The sequence below is a fragment of the Hyperolius riggenbachi genome, chromosome 4, assembly GCF_040937935.1.
Source record: "Hyperolius riggenbachi isolate aHypRig1 chromosome 4, aHypRig1.pri, whole genome shotgun sequence".
Classification (NCBI taxonomy): domain Eukaryota; kingdom Metazoa; phylum Chordata; class Amphibia; order Anura; family Hyperoliidae; genus Hyperolius; species Hyperolius riggenbachi.
In genome coordinates this window covers 163,128,551-163,145,980 of record NC_090649.1, presented here as the reverse complement: position 1 = coordinate 163,145,980, position 17,430 = coordinate 163,128,551, and the positions used below count along the sequence as shown (strand labels likewise).

The 17,430-nt window shown below is 41.1% G+C and overlaps 1 protein-coding gene across 1 annotated transcript in view; it reads left to right on the top strand.

Annotated features, from left to right (window-relative positions):
• Positions 1-17,430, top strand: part of LOC137504725 (uncharacterized) — a 189,301-nt gene that overhangs the window by 107,153 nt on the left and 64,718 nt on the right. The window contains exon 5 of the mRNA XM_068233309.1: positions 927-997. Coding sequence (XP_068089410.1) covers positions 927-997 — 71 coding nt within the window. The remainder of the gene's footprint in view (positions 1-926; positions 998-17,430) is intronic.

Sequence of the window (17,430 nt, the reverse complement as noted above, 5' to 3'; positions counted from 1 at the left end):
CTTTGCACCGAGCCATCCCCTCACCCACCTCTTCTCTCTCCTGAGGAGGGAGTGGGCATGTGCTCAGAGGGAAAGACAGCCTAGTGCCTGCTTCCGGCTCCTCCCTTACTATTTCCTGTGGGTGATAATGCAATAGTGCTTGTGGGAAGACAAAAGTGGAAACTGAGTGCCCATAATAGTGTACTATGTTATGGTTAGTGTAGATTAGAAGATCTTTGTATGAAATAATACTCACAAAGATGGATTACCACTAAGACAACCACTGTATAGGCAGGTGGGGAACCTCCGGAAGTGCCTTTCTGTTCCCAGAGCTCGTTTAGTTACTCCTTTATTCTTCCTGATGAAGTGGGTAATACCTGCAAAATGCATTGCATGGAGTATACAATAAAGTTTTTTACCTGAATCTGACAAACTCATAGTCATTAATGGGGCGGTAGGTCCAAACTGTTTTTAGTGTATATTATCCTTTTTAACGGCCTTGTTTTACCATTTCCTGCATGATGCAATAGTGGGAGGAGTTTAGCCAGAACACAGATTGAGGTTCAACCCAACCAAGCAGTATCTGACTCTAGCACAGAAAGTCAGCACTGCAAACTCAGCCAGCCAGATAATTATAAAAATAACAGGAATGCAAAAAATGTTGTATGTGCACACAATGTATATTTAAAATTACAATATATTCTGCACAATATGCATTAAAAACACAAGCCTAAACTAGGGTTGTAGCTGCCCCACTGTACAAGACATACTGTGGTCATTACCTCACCTGTGGCACATTTATGGATAGAAAGTGAGAAATGAGGGTCGAATGTGAATGTTCATCTTTATGAAGACACATCTCTGCTAGTACTCTCTGTCATTGATCTTGATTATTTTATTCACAAAGTTCAGATTATGTTAAGTCTTCATCTTGTTTTCATTTCCAGTCTTTTACGGTCTGCACATCAATCTGCATGTTTAAGTAGGAGCACTCCAGTGGAGAATGGGCTTCGGAAAAGTGAGTTAGTTGCTGAGACTTTGAATCTGTGTACGTTCTGTGTCACTCTTAGTGAAATCAAGCTTGTCTGCTCTTTAAATGTCATTAGACATACATAATACAACAGTTCTCTGTTACACCCCCACCCCTTTTTATCACACTTCACACTAACCCAAGCACCCTCTTTGATGCATGCCTCTGAAAATATTTACCATTTGTTCTATCGGCATGATTTTGTCTCGTTTGTACCTCACAGTCACGAGATGCAAATGATATAAACGGATTTAGTGTATGCATTTAAATTTCTGACTTGCATTATGCATTGGAGTCTGCACAGCTGACTGTTTACACTAAATAAACAATGCTTCACTCTTGAAACAGTCACTAGGAGAATATATGAAAGGGTATAAATTGTGAGTGATAAACTACCTTACTACAGTAGCTCCTAAACCTTTTTAAATGCAGACAACATATATTATGGCACTCTGGAACTCTATTAAAGCCGCCTCAGCCGACTTTAGTCAAGCTTGTGTACGGGCCTTTAGCTCTATGATGTCAGTACACACAAGATGAATCATTGACAGAATTGTAAATGTACCAAAAATACTCTTTTACAAGTAGAAATGATGATAATTTATCATTATGCCATGTATTACAGCTTAACTTAATTAACCATATGCTTATGATAATCCTAACATTTGTATAGCGCTTTTCTCCTTTCTCCTTTCTCCTTTCTCCATCACTTTTCTGGCCAGCATAAGTGTTTCTAGTTTCCCAAGTTCGCCTCCCCATTGAACTCTATTGTGGTTCGCGAAACTTCGCGCAAACCGAACCTTCTGCAGAAGTTTGCGAACCCAGTTCGCGAACCGAAAATCTGAGGTTGGGGCCATCTCTACTCCTCGATCATCGACATACATCATAGGTGTGTACGCACCTTAAAGGACCACTATCGTGAAAAAAGTAGGCGGTTAAAATCAGAACCAACAGGTTTTGGGCCAGTCCATCTTTTCATGGGGGATTCTCAGGGTTTTCTTTGTTTTTAACAGCATTTCTTGAACAGCAGTTTAACTGCCAAAATAGTAAGATACCAGCCAGCCTACACGTATTGCTGCATAGGCTTTTCTGTCTCACCTATATGAACCTCCCATTGTGTTTGCCATATGCCTGTTTATTACTCGTATGACCCTTATGCGTAATGTAGATTTTATGGTCATCACTTTAGTGGTATAGCACAATGGCAGTTGTTACATTTCAGTGATTGGTCTCAGAATCTATAATATAAAAACTGGTCCACTGTAACTAATGTTAAAGGAAAGGCATACCACTATCCTTACCTCTAACAGAGCCACTATGCACCAGATCTGAACCAAAGAGTTTTGTCTCACTCCAATGTCTATAATAATTTTTAGATGTTTTGTACATACACCACCAGTAGATCTAGCCAGCAGCTGAAAGCTTATCAACATGATTGGCAGCTGTTTGGATCCACAGGAAACATGTAGTGTGGTTCATTTCTTAACATGACCTGTTGATAGAAAATTGCAGTTCTCACCTGATGGTAACTCAAGTGCAGCTACACTGGAGCTGATGCAAGAACAGTTCAACAAGGCTGCTTACATTACCACTAGTTATTGCAGCTTATTAATCCTTTCATTCACACCCCATTCATTATGTTATTGTGAGATTTATATGGTGTGATAACAGTCAGCACGTCTAGATATCAGATACAGCCACCTGAGTTTTCCAGCTCAGTTTCTGTGGAGCAGAAATTACCAAGTTGGTAAAAATGTTTTCTCTGAGGTAAGAAAAGAAAAAAAAAAACAGCGTCTGAAGCAATAGTAGCCTACAACTTGTAGAGAGAGACTCAGTATGCATGCATCCCCTCTACTCAAGTTACCAGCTCACTCACTATGCCTATCAGTAGTGGACAGAGGAGTGCCTCGCAAATGAGCAACAAACCCTTCCTCGTCCCAACAAAAGAATGGGTTATTTGGTACAAAAGTTCTGCAGACACTCCCTGTCTAGTTGAAGAGAAATCGAGAGCCCAATATGGTGTAGTATGTCAAAATTGATTGGATAAATGAAACAGTGAGATGGTAATACTCACAAACACGGGTTACCACCTAGGTAACCACTCATTAGGCAGGTGAGGAATGGAGATTAGACCTGTCCTCACTCAGGATTAAGAAGTCGCTCTCTGTAGATAGGAAGAAAGGGGGTAGATCACCCCTCCACCTGGGGTGGACTCAAATATATTGGTAGGTGAACAGAGGCGCCAGAAGGATAAAAGTACATAAAATTTTTTAAAAATTGCTGGGAGGAAGTGGTGGACTCGCCTCCGTTAAAGCAGACACCAAGGACTGTAAATATATAGATATACACATTTATTGAAAATACCCCAAAGATGCAACACGTTTCGCGGGCACAGCCCACTTCTTCAGGCAATAAGCAGGGGATAAACAACAGCAATTCAGTTATAGCAAGCAGAGCACCTGTTCAGTTATAGCAAGCAGAGGAGCTCTGCTTGCTATAACTGAATTGCTGTTGTTTATCCCCTGCTTATTGCCTGAAGAAGAGGGCTGTGCCCGCGAAACGTGTTGCATCTTTGGGGTATTTTCAATAAATGTGTATATCTATATATTTACAGTCCTTGGTGTCTGCTTTAACGGAGGCGAGTCCACCACTTCCTCCCAGCAATTTTTTTAAAATTTTATGTACTTTTATCCTTCTGGCGCCTCTGTTCACCTACCAATATACTCCCTGACTAGTGGGTGCTGAACCTGGTAATGGGGGTTGTGAAGAAATGGGAAGACATGGTGGTGGAGTGGGTATTCTCCTCATTGATCACTTTTCCTTCTACCCATTCACTCCTGTTCCTTCTCTGTCTATCTCCAGTCCTTTGAAGGCCATGCTGTTCACCTACCTCTCTCAGCTCTAAATCACAGTCATATACCACTTTCCTAGCCCATTTTTCTTCATAGTTCCAACGATTATGGCAAGCCACCATGGTCAAGAAGCATCAAATAAGGCTCATCATGTCATCATGTTTCACAAATGGAAAAAAAAGTATTTTTGTTTCACACAGCTACAGAACATTTTTTTTTCACAAGTTCTTTGAGCTTATTCAAGTAGTCTTTGTCAAGTTTGTAGATGAGCAGGATTGCTGTCTTTAGACAGTAGTGGGATTTCTTTTTACAACCATGACATGTATGCCATTGTTGTTCAGTGTTCTTTTAATGGTGAAATGGTGAAAACATGAACATTAAGACTCACCAGTGCATGAGCAGCATTTAGTTCCTTTGATGCTAGTGGGGGATTCAATTAGAACCCTTCAAGTATTGAACACCATCATACTAATGGAGCAGAGTGGTAGGTACACGCATATAGGCACCCAGTAGAACAAGTTAATACTCTTTTCAAAAGAAACAGTGCAGAGAGAAATCATATACAACCATGAGATGATGCAGCTTACGTAGAACAGAGAGGAACACAATATGAATACAGGAAATCACAATACCATAGAGATCATTCCAGCACTTCATACACAGTGATATCTTGTGGTTGCTTTACCATACTGCAGTTTAAGTAATCCTGTTGATACTTCAAACACATACACATGTCATCTTTGCTACTACTGGATCTGCTGAATACTGGATAGGTGGAGTCTCATCTAATCACAAATTGTTTTGCAACATTTTCAAGCCTAGTGAGTGTCAATAATTATGTTTTTGTTTTTTTAGGTCATTTGAAATCTCTATTATTTGAGCTATTACACCTCTCCACAAGCCCAGGTTATTGAGATCAGACTTAGATAGTGAAGACCTGAATCATTTTTCAAATAAGGCTTAGATGCAAGATAATGCTTAGATGCAAGATAATACTTTTGTTTTGCCATACACAAAATTGTAGCATTGGATCATGTTCCAGTGAATAAACAAGTCATTTGGACTCATTTGCATAACAAGGTTTTTATTAGGCACCACCTTTGGAACCCTGGATTCCTATGTCAATCTTGGCTATTCAATAAGGAGTCCATGGGCAAAACTCATTGGGGCTACAGGCTGGCCTACTGAGTGTGCCCTTAATTGCTGCAGCTCTTAAAGCATTTTGAGTAAAACAGGAGAAGAGTGTTACACAAAAGTTATTATTTTTATTAAATATTATATGAATTAATATTGACATTTTAAAGGGTTTACAAGTTTTAACCACTTTACCCCCAGCGGTACGAATTTCTCCGCCCCTTTTTTCCCTCCTAAAAAACCAGGGACGGAGAAATCTGTACCTTCCGCGCTACCGCCGCTGTCCGCGCTCCCGCCGCTCGTGCGTGCGCACCCGCCGCTCGTGCACGCCGCCGCCCGCTCGCCCGGAGATCAATGAACGGGAAAATCCATTCCCGTTCGTTGATCTAGCCCCCGCAATGATCTGCTGCTTCTTTCAGAAACAGCGAGATCATTGTGCGTCTCCCAGCCTCCTACTGCTTCCTGTAAGCGTCCTTCCGGACGCTTACAGGTCGCATGTAAACAAACACTCTGTGGCCATCTTGTGGCCAAATAGTAAACTACACCCTAAAAGCATTTTACATATACAAACATTACATTTACACAATAAATTAACTCATTACCTCCCACACTCCCCAATTTTTATTTTTTTTTTGTAATTAAAAAAAAAAAATACAATAAAAAAAACAAACATAAATAGTTACCTTAGGGACTGAACTTTTTAAATATTTATGTCAAGAGGGTATAACACTGTTACTTTATAAACTGCGGGCTTGTAATTAGGGATGGATGCAAAACTGAAAAAAATGCACCTTTATTTCCAAATAAAATATTGTCGCCAAACATTGTGATAGGGACATAATTTAAATGGTTTTATAACCGGGACAAATGGGTTAATACATTTCATGGGTTTTAATTACAGTAGCATGCTTTATTTAAAAACTATAATGGCCGAAAACTGAAAAATAATAATTTTTTCCCACATTTTTTCCTATTTCCCCATTAAAACACATTTAGAATAAAATAATTCTTGGCATAATGTCCCACCTAAAGAAAGCCTAATTGGTGGCAAAAAAAACCAAGATATAGTTCATTTCATTGGGATAAGTAATAATAAAGTTATAGACGAATGAATGGAAGGAGCGCTGAAAGGTGAAAATTGCTCTGGTGGTCAGGGGGTAAAACCCCTCAGTGGTGAAGTGGTTAAAGGATACCCGGGGTGACATGTGACATGATGAGATAGACATGGGTATGTATAGTGCCTAGCACACTAATAACTATGCTGTGTTCATTTTTTTCTTTGTCTGCCTGAAAGAGTTAAATATCAGGTATGTAAGTGGCTGACTCAGTCCTGACTCAGACAGGAAGTGACTACAGTGTGACCCTCACTGATAAGAAATTCCAACTATAAAACACTTCCCTAGCAGAAAATGGCTTCTGAGAGCAGGAAAGAGATAAAAGGGTCAATTGTTCATACATTTTAGCTCTAGCATACTTCAATGAATGTAGCATTGAGCAAAAACAATAAAACAGTAAAAACTTAAAAGTACATTTAAACATAAAATAAAACTGTGGAATGTCTTAAAAAGTCATTTTTAGGAGAAGGGAGATAGATACAATTGTTTATATCATTCGTTTATTTTCGCCTCGGGTGTCCTTTAAAACACCACTGTAGATGAGTTGGAGCCAATGCTAAAATTGTGAATAAACAAAAAAAACAAAACAAATGGTTCGCTGTGGGTTTTGTGTTTTGACCCGCTGATCTCATGACATCATTTTGGCTCCCGCATTTGAGTGACACCCAGTGTGGTGTGGAGCATTCACTGGACACTCCCTGATAGCACATCTGTATAAGGGACTATGGGCCATATTCTATTGCTGAACTCGCCAGCGCTAAGCACTGGCGAGTTCTTAACTTAGGCGATGGGGGCATCGCCTATTCTAATAAAACTTTAGACCCCCCCCAGGCGGAAAAGAACTCGCTTGGGCGATATAATCGCCCAGCGAGTTCTTAACACCGAATCCAATTACCCTTATCATGTCTCCGGGAAGCGATGCTTCCCGGCAGACATGAGCGTTAGTTTAGACCTGCAAAAAGCAGGTCTAAACTAGCTAACGCACGTCGTCGCCGCTGCATCTGGGGGTCTCCTTTAATAAGGAGACCCCCAGAGCTCCCCGTCGGGTCGCCGCACAGTTTAGAAGCCCCCGCGCAGCTCTGCACCGCCACCCCTGCATACATACCGCCACAGATCACCCGCCGCCTCTCGCCGCAAAATCCGTCGTGTAATTACAGTGTATCTAACACTGTAATTACTGTCGGCATAGAAGGAGCCCGGGCAAAGCATCTTTGAATCTGCAGCCTGGGCTCCCCATTGGTCCGCTGTCTAAACCAATAAAATGGCTCAGACAGCGGACCAATGGGGAGCCCAGGCTGCAGATTCAAAGATGCTTTGCCCGGGCTCCTTCTATGCCGACAGTAATTACAGTGTTAGATACACTGTAATTACGCGACGGATTTTGCGGCGAGAGGCGGCGGGTGATCTGCGGCGGTATGTATGCCAACAGGGGTGCCGGTGCAGAGCTGCGCGGGGGCTTCTAAACTGTGCGGCGACCCGACGGAGAGATCTGGGGGTCTCCTTATTAAAGGAGACCCCCAGATGCAGCGGCGGAAGATGGCGGCGGGCGAGTGCGCATGTGTGGGGAGTGAGGCCGTGGTGCTGATGGACAGCACCACAGCGTAAACCTCACTCCCCATCGCTCGGTAAAAGGGAGCATCGCTCAGGCTTTCGCCTGAGTAATGCTCCCTAACGATCGGCCATCGCGCGAAGGATATGGGCAATAGGATTTGCCGGTAATCCTCGCGCGATGGCAAGGTGATAAGTAGCTCGCATCTGCAAGCTACTTATCACCTTGAATAGGATATGGCCCTATATCCCTGGCAGATATAAAGCGATCAGCCTATCTGTTTATGCACACACTTCGGCTATTCTGTGAAAAAAAATATATAAAAAATGCAGGATGTCATCTCAGCTTGCTGACTTCTATACAGCATGTTTCTGCCTATAGCATGCAGTCATAATTATAATGCAGCTCACAAGCTGCTTAGTTCATTTCAAACCTGAAGTTCCTTGAAGTTTTCATTATTTAGATGTTAAGACAGTCATTAAAATAATGCTTCAGAGCAAGCGACACATATATGTGCCTAACTTCATTTTCAGAGATGAGAAGATCTAAAACAGCACCCGTGTTTACATGTTTTTGTGGCAATTGGCATCCTACTAATATTTGTGTGTTTTGTAAATTCTGTTAGCAGTTGTAAGGCTGTCACATAGCACCCTTGGGAACTGGTGCCCTCATGAAGCACAATTACAATGAGAATATCTCATTATCTCATTGGCTTTAGCTTACTGTTCTGTTACCATGGCATCAAATACACAGAGGAGTCTGAAAGTAAGAGCTCTGCTAACAAAGAACATATCCTTGTACAATGACATCAGATCATGTTAGACAGGATAGGCTTAATTAAATACCCCCTGAAGTAGGACAAAAATATAAAAGTCATATGCAGTTTTGGCTTACAGCAGAATCAAGCATTGTTTTACAAAGTAGTTTAAATAACTATGGCTGTCTTGTTACATGATTACATGGTTATTTCTTTAATCCATGCAAACAAGATGTTGTTGTCATGTATTAAATGAATTTATCCTAGCGATCATACATGTTACTTATTTATTTGCCATATATAATGCAACTATTGGATGGAAAGGTAAAATAGTTTAGGCGTAACCCTCGTGGCGGTCTATTAAAAACCGCCAGGGGTAGTTTTTTTTTAATTTGCTCGCTACATGATAGCCACTGTGCAGCGGCATCCCCCCACCCACTTCGATCAGGAAATCCCATTCAAAGAACGGGATTTCCTGGAGGGCTTCCCCCGTCGCCATGGGGACGGGCGGGATGACGTCACCGACGTCATTGGGAGTCCCGATCCATCCCTCAGCGCTGCCTGGCACTGATTGGCCAGGCAGCACACGGGGTCTGGGGGGGGGGCGGCTAATCGTCGCGGAGCGGCGGCGATCGGAGTGCACACGCAGCTAGCAAAGTGCTAGCTGCGTGTTGCAAAAAAAAAATTATGCAAATCGGCCTAGCAGGGCCTGAGAAATCCTGCTGCGCGGCTTCCTGCCAGGAAGAGGACATACACTCTTCCACAGGAAAGAAGGAAAACACAGAGAAACCTACCCTATGTGTATTTAGAGATAACAGCCTGTCTTATTCTCCCTTATCTGCTAGTAATGAGCCACTGCAATTCGAGCTGTCAGCTCTGTTTGTTCTGTGCCATATACGTGACTTTCCAACAGGTTATAAGTAAATACAGGAGTTTAACCCTGTATTTGATTCTACAAACCCTGGAAGTACTACACTGTAGCATCTCTGAGGAGTTCTATAAGCTATAACAAAGAAATGTTTTTCTGTAATGAGTATTATGCTGTTGCTTATCTTTTAGAGCGGAGAGGAAGTCCTAAAGTTGAGGGCAACTTTAACAAAATTACATAAAGCTTAAATTCCGTATTACAAATAACAGTCAATAACAGCATCGCTAACACATAGAAAGTAATATGGACTCTTTTAGGTAAATTGCTGTTTATTCTTGTAAGATTATTATAGGTCCAAATTGTCAAGAGGATGACATCTTTGGTAGAGTTGGTAAATTAGATGGAAATTGTAGGACTGGCATGTACATTTAATGCAAATTGCATGCAGCTTGATACCTCTTCAGTAAAATGTAATTGCAGCTAATTTGATAGGTCCAATTGTACAGCCTGGCTCACACTTCTTTAAATTTTGATTGGCCAATCACTGACCAGTTTTACCACCACCATGTAGTATAAGAATTTACCTGTTCAATCTCTTCATAGTATTCAAAATCTGTGGCCTTCATACTACATGGAGGTGGTAAAATTGGCCAATCAAAATTGAAGCTGTGCTCCAGGCTTTAGGGTGTTTGCACACATCCAATTTTGATTGCCCAGTGATTGACCAATTTTACTACATCCATGTAGTATGATGCCCACTATGATGCCCACTATCAGGGGCATAACAATAGGGGCTGCAGCCCCTGCACCCGCACAGGGCCATTTTGGGGGGGCTGGAGGGGTTGCAGCATGAGGGAAAAGCCATGACCACACATTGTTGGGGAGGGGGGGTGTCCCCCTCCTCTCTCACCTTGGGCTCTCCCCTCTGTGCTCCCCTCCAGCATCAATCAGTGTCTGTGCAGGCGGTGGGCAGGAACACATACCTTCCTGCGGTCCACTGTGGATGTTTCTCTCTCTAGTGTCTGACGCTACTTCCTGTATAAACAGTAAGTAGTGTCAGTCACTAGAGAGAGGAACATCCGCAGTGGAACGCAGGAAGGTATGTATATCTGCCGCTGCCCGCCGCCTGCACACACACTGATTGATGCTGGAGGGGAGAGCCCGAGGTGAGGGAGGGAGGGACCGCCCCCCCTTCCCCGCCGATGTGAGGCCATAGCTTTTCCCTCATGCTGCAACCCCTCCAGCCCCCCAAAACGGCCCTGAGTGGGCCCGGGGTGGGGGAGCGTCAGAATTTCTGCAGGGAGGGGGCCCGGTGGTTCCTAGTTACATCCCTGCCCACTAGTTTTGAATATTATGAATAGATTGTGTAGGTAAGCTCTCAGAGCACATGGAAGTGGTAGAATTGGCCAATCGTTCTGTAGATAGTAGCATGGGAAAGAACATACAGAGAGATTGTGAATGATCAATCACTACATTAGCTTGGTACTGAATCGAGCTGTACAATGCTAGCGGTGACAGTGGTTCTATTAATATTAGATGAAATTTCTGCTGATCTAATACTGGCTGTTGCTAGGTGATATGCAGCTGAATATGGAGATATCAATAGTTCACCTAATCTGTTAGTGTATGCCAACATTCAGTGTTTCTTGCGATTTTTCACCAGTCATTTTCGCACTGAAAATGCTATTTCGAGACAATATTCAAAAACATACACCATACTTTCACAATCTGGTCAAAGAAAAAAATGTTTCTTTCCGATGCAAAAAATTGCGAAACCGTGAAAATTGTTATTCTTTACCGTGAACATTTCTGAAAAGCACAAAAATATTTTTTTAGCACAAAAAATGTAAAAGAATCACAAACTTATTACAAAATGATTTTCAATTACATTTTTGCTCGAAATTCAAATTTTAAATTATTTTAAAATTTATGTGAAAAGAATATCAGCATTTTGGCTCATCACTGCCCACATTTAGGCAATTCAAGAAGCTAATCCAATTGGGTGGCAGAGTAGAAAATTCGAGGAACAGGTCACTGGCCAAATACACACTTTCTAAAGTACATCTAGCATCTATAGGTAAAAGCACATTTCCCAAAATATCCCCATCTTTATTCCCTTACATGATTTATATATTAATTACATTTATCCTCCAGGAATCTTCATGCCACATATAATGCCACAGCATGGATTTTTCATCTCATGTTTGAGGCATCTGTCCAGCCCCACCAAAAATGATCACCTTTACCTTGATCTAGACTCCTTTCTGTGGATCCGCCCAAAACAAGTGCAAGGCAATTCCAAGTCCACAGAAATATACAATAAATATAAATACAAATAGGTTTGCAAGAAGAGCATTAACGTTACTTTTGCAAAATTTGGCGTAAAGCAAATTTCAGAAAATGTACTAAAGAAATAAACAGAAACATTAAACAAAAATAGATGTTGATCTGTCTCGGTATTTATTTAAATCTTAACAGCACAGTTGTTAATTCTCAAATCACTTAATGTATCTGGCTGTTTTCTGTATTGTAAGTATAATGAAGCTTTACATAGAAGCAAAACAATCAATAACTTGTAAACGTGCCCAGTGAACTATATTGCAGAAACAAATTCTATTTAAAAAATATTTTCTACTTGCCGGCTTGTAATATTTAAAGTGGCACCAGAATTCGCTTTAATTGTCCACGTCTGCTTCTAGAACTCCAGCATTACAAATTCCAGAAATCACTTTGTTTTCCCTGGTGACTATCAGGTGACTTAATGTGACAATAATGACATCCCTAGTGGTGTTAATTGATTTTGTCCTAGCAGAGAGGATAATTTGGCGTCCTCAGTGCTTTTAGATCATGGGGACTGATTGTATGCCAAGGTAGTATTACTGTTAATGAACAGAAAACACACTGTCCTCTTTAAAAGACAGTATGCTAATTATAACAAATAGACTATGGAGAGCCATGGGTCATTTATTTTTTAAAGAAAGTAAACCCTATACTTCTTGCAGAGGCCAGTTAATTGTAGATTTGTAAATGTGATCATTAGCTGATCGGAAACTGCTCATTATGTGTTATGGAAAGTAAAAGCCTATGTTATATCAGATTTTATATATATAAACGGTACGGATGTATTTCGACTGTTGAAATAGAACAGATATGCACTGACTTAGCAAATATTGTTAAAGTGTAACTGTCAGGCATACAATCAAAAATACATTCATTTTTATCTGGTAAACAAGTAATAAGGATGATAACCATGCAATCCAAAAGTTAAAAATCACTATTACTTTTCTTATTGTTAAATGATCATTCCCTAGTTTACCTGACTCTTATTTGGTACATTGCCACACAAAGTAAGTTGCAGGGCCTGCTGGGTTGTCTTTTTTTTACTTCTTTACTTTCCCCTCAGACTTAACTAATGCAGCCTGATTGGCTGAACTCTCTCTCCCTCCTGCCCCCACCCCCTACCTCTGTTCCTCTCTGATTGGCCAATATTTCTCATGCTGAAACAATGCACTTTCTATTGCAGAGATGGGTGGTAGTGCCTGAAGACTGGAAGGAAGGCGGACAATGCATACACAGTCAGGCAGAGGAGAGTAAGGGGGGAAATGACATCAGGATTGGCTTCAAGATACACACAGTTAAAATGGATAATCCTAAGAAGGATTTTCTCTTTTTTTACTACAGAAAAATAACTAAAATGAAAACATTGATAGTGCAATACATATGTTATGTAAGTAGAGAAAGTATTTATCTACTTATATATTACATATTTACATAGTTATTTTGGTTGAAAAAAGACATACGTCCATCGAGTTCAACCAGAGAACAAAGTACAATACCAGCGTGCTCCCTCACATATCCCTGTTGATCCAGAGGAAGGCGAAAAACCCTTACAAGGCATGGTCCAATTAGCCCCAAAAGGGAAAAAATCCTTCCTGACTCGAGATGGCAATCAGATAAAATCCCTGGATCAACATCACTGGGCATTACCTAGTAATTGTAGCCATGGATGTCTTTCAACGCAAGGGAAGCATCTACGCCCCCTTTAAATGCAGGTATAGAATCTGCCATAACAATTTCCTGTAGCAATGCATTCCACATCTTAATCACTCTTACTGTAAAGAACCCTTTCCTAAATAAATGGCTAAAACGTTTTTCCTCCATGCGCAGATCATGTCCTCTAGTCCTTTGAGAAGGCCTAGGGACAAAAAGCTCATCCGCCAAGATTTTATATTGCCCTCTGATGTATTTATACATGTTAAAGCGGTTTAAAACTCTAGACAAAATATTCAACAAAAATGTGTTTTCCTACTTTTTATAACCCATACAATTATCATATTTGCTTTTGTGCACAAGTATTATAATTCATTTATAAATTATAAAGAAATATGCTTTCCTTGCGTTGAAAGACATCCATGGCTACAATTACTAGGTAATGCCTAATGATGTTGATCCAGGGATTACTAGGTAATGCCTAATGATGTTGATCCAGGGATTTTTATCTGATTGCCATCTGGAGTCGGGAAGGAATTTTTCCCTTTTGGGGCTAATTGGACCATGCCTTGTAAGGGTTTTTTCGCCTTCCTCTGGATCAACAGGGATATGTGAGGGAGCAGGCTGGTGTTGTACTTTGTACTGGTTAAACTCGATGGACGTATGTCTTTTTTCAACCAAAATAACTATGTAACTATAACTTCCCAAAGTTCAGTTTATTTACTTTGAAAGCTGCTGGTGCATTTTATTCATAACTGTTGAAATTCTGTTTTAAATGCAGCCACCAGTGATTTCTGACCTGTGTTTCACTCCAGGACTCATTAGCATACGTTTCTGCACAGACAGAGAATGTTTACTTAATTGTATCAAGTAAATAATGTATACAGAAGATAAGATAATCACCAGTTCGGATGCGGCAGCCCCTGCAGGAGAAAAAGTCAGTCCTGTGATGTAACCCTTTAAATGCTGTTTTACTAAAAAAAACCATTGTGTTAGTATATTATATGCTGTAAATAATCTTTTAGAGCAAAGAAGAAATACTGGGTTATATTCCACTTTTATTAGATCCCCTCCAAGGCGTCTTTTCTCTAAACTAAATAAACCCAGTTTATCTAACCTTTCTTATAAGTGAGACCTTCCATCCCATGTACCAATTTTATTGCTCGTCTCTGGACCTGCTCTAAAACTGCAATATCTTTCCTGTAATGTGGTGCCCATAACTGAATTCCATATTCCAGATGTGGCCTTACTAGAGAGTTAAACAGGGGCAATATTATGCTAGCATCTCAAGTTTTTATTTTCCTTTTAATGCATCCCAAAATTTTATTAGCTGTAGCTGCAGCGGCTTGGCATTGAATACGATTATTTAACTTGTTGTCGATGAGTACTCTAAGTTTGATGTCCCCAACTGTATCCCATTTATTTTATATGGTGCTAGACCATTGGTACGACCAAAATGCATGACTTTACATTTTTCAACATTGAATTTCCTCTGCAATTTATGTGCCCATATAGCCATCCTATCCAGATCCTGTTGCAATATGTGACTGAGAGTTGATGATTCTGCACAATTTTGTATCATCTGCAAAAATAGCAACATTGCTCAGTACTGCATCTACTACGTCATTAATAAATAAATTGAAGAGCACTGGACCCAGTACAGACCCTTGTGGGACCCCACTGCTAACAGTCTCCCATTTTGAGTGTGATCCATTGACCACAACTCTTTGTTTTCTGTCCATTAGCCAGTTCCCTATCCATGCACACAGACTCTTCCCCAGTCCTTGCATCCTCAACTTTTGCACCAGACTTTTGTGTGGAACAGTGTCGAAAGGCTTTAGCAAAGTCCAAGTATATCACATCTACCGCATTCCCAATATCCACTTTAGCGTTCACTACCTCATAAAAGCTGAGCATGTTAGTCAAACAGGACCTGTCTTTAGTAAACCCATGTTGATGCTGAGAAATAAGATTATTTTCTACAATGAAGTAATGTATAGTAACTCTTAGTAACCCTTCAAATAGTTTGCATACAACTGATGTTAAACTTACAGGTCTATAATTTCCTGTGTTTGTTTGTTTGTTTGTTTGTTTGTTTGTTTGTTTGTTTTTCTGAGATAGTATGGCAGACATTTCCTCTGTAAAAAACTGCACCTTTCTAACCCACTTCCTAGCCTTTGTAGGCGTGCTTTATTAAATATTTATTATTATTTACTTATGCCTCAGGTCCACATGCAAAATATATCTCCATACCTCCCAACTTTTTGAGATGAGACAGCGGGACACTTAAGCCACGCCCCCGACACACCCCCCAACCACACCCCCTGACAGACCCCTAGTCAATAATTTTATATATATATATATATATATATATATATATATATATATATATATATATATATATATATATATATATCCTTTATTAAAAAAAATAATTGTGGGTGGGGAGAGGGTGCCCATGGGTGAGGAGGTAAAAGAAATAATCGAGGCTCCAGCCGGCGGATGCGGTGTGTGGGATGCGTTTCTGGGATACGATTGTCCCCCCCTCCCTCAGAATGTGCCCCCCAGTGTCCCCCTGTATGCAGAGATAAGAGCACAGCGGAGCGGGCAGTCTTACCATTCCTTCTCGCGTACGGGCATCGGGTCTTCTCCGCTTCCTGCTTCCTGTGACATCACAGGAAGTAGATGGAAGCAAGAGATGCCCGTACGCGAGAAGGAATGGTAAGACTGCCCGCTCCGCTGCGCTCTTATCTCTGCATACAGGGGGACACTGGGGGGCACATTCTGAGGGAGGGGGGACAATCTTATCCCAGACCTGCATCCCACACACCGCATCCTCCGGCTGGGGCCTCGATCATTTCTTTTGCACATCTGACCCCCCAGCCGCCCGGGACACTGGGGGGTCATAATGGGATAGTGGGACAGCCCCCCAAATCGGGACTGTCCCGCCGAAAACGGGACGGTTGGGGGCTATGTATCTCAGTGAACAGAAAGCTTTGATTTAGGATGTGCTGATAACATTTATTGGCTAACTTAAAAAAAATAAGCTTTCAGCCAATAGTAAGCCTTTTCTGAACTACAGGAGTCTGAAGAAAGCTTATTAGCTGAAAGCTTACTCTTTTTCTTTTAAAGGACACCTGAGGCGAAAATAAACCAATGAAATAAAAGATTGTATCTATCTTCCTTCTCCTAAAAATGACTTTTTAAGATATTTAACAGTTTTATTTTATGTTTAAATCTACTTTTTAAGTGTTAACTGTTTTATTGTTTTGCTCAATGACACATTCATTGAAGTATGCCAGAGCTAAAATCTATGAACTATTGATGCTTTTTATCTCTTTCCTGCTCTCAGAAGTCATTTTCGGCTAGAAAAGTGTTTTATAGTTGGAATTTCTTAACAGTGAATGTCACACCTGTCTTAGTCAGGACTGAGTTAGCCACTTACATACCTGATATTTAACTCTTTCAGGCAGAGAAAGAAAAAAAAGGAACACAGCTTAGTTATTTGTGTGCTAGGCACTGTACATCTCCATGCCTATCTCATCATGTCACATGTCACCTCCGGTATCATTAAAAATAGCCAAAAAAAGTTATCACCCTGATTCAAAACTTCCTGCTTTAACTAATGGCTAACACAGTCAGAGCCGGGACAAGGTCCTCCAGCACCCAAGGCTGAGACACCAAAGTGCGCCCCCCCATCCCTCCCACCCCAACCATCACACACTGATTGCTATTACACTAAGAGGCGCCACAGGGCCCCCAACCTCCCCAACACCTTAATATCTAGTTATCTGGCTTGCAGTCACTGCCATGTATGCCCTTTTCTTATTTCTTTCTGCTTCAAACACAATTAGGAATGACAGCTCAATGAATTCTGCTCCCCCTCCTACACGGCGCCCTGAGGCTGGAGCCTCTCCAGCCTATGCCTCGGCCCGGCCCTGAACACAGTACAATACTCCATTGCTATTTCTAAAACATTTTAGGCTTGATTCATGCAGCCGCACTGCTATAGTAGCGCAAGCTCCATAACAGCAGCGCAACCTAAACTCAGGAGGCACAGTATCATGAATTAATCCCTTAGTACCTAACAGTCTGACCTTAGAACTTTTTGAAGCAACATACAGTCATCAGTAGGTTGTCTCCATATACAGAGAAC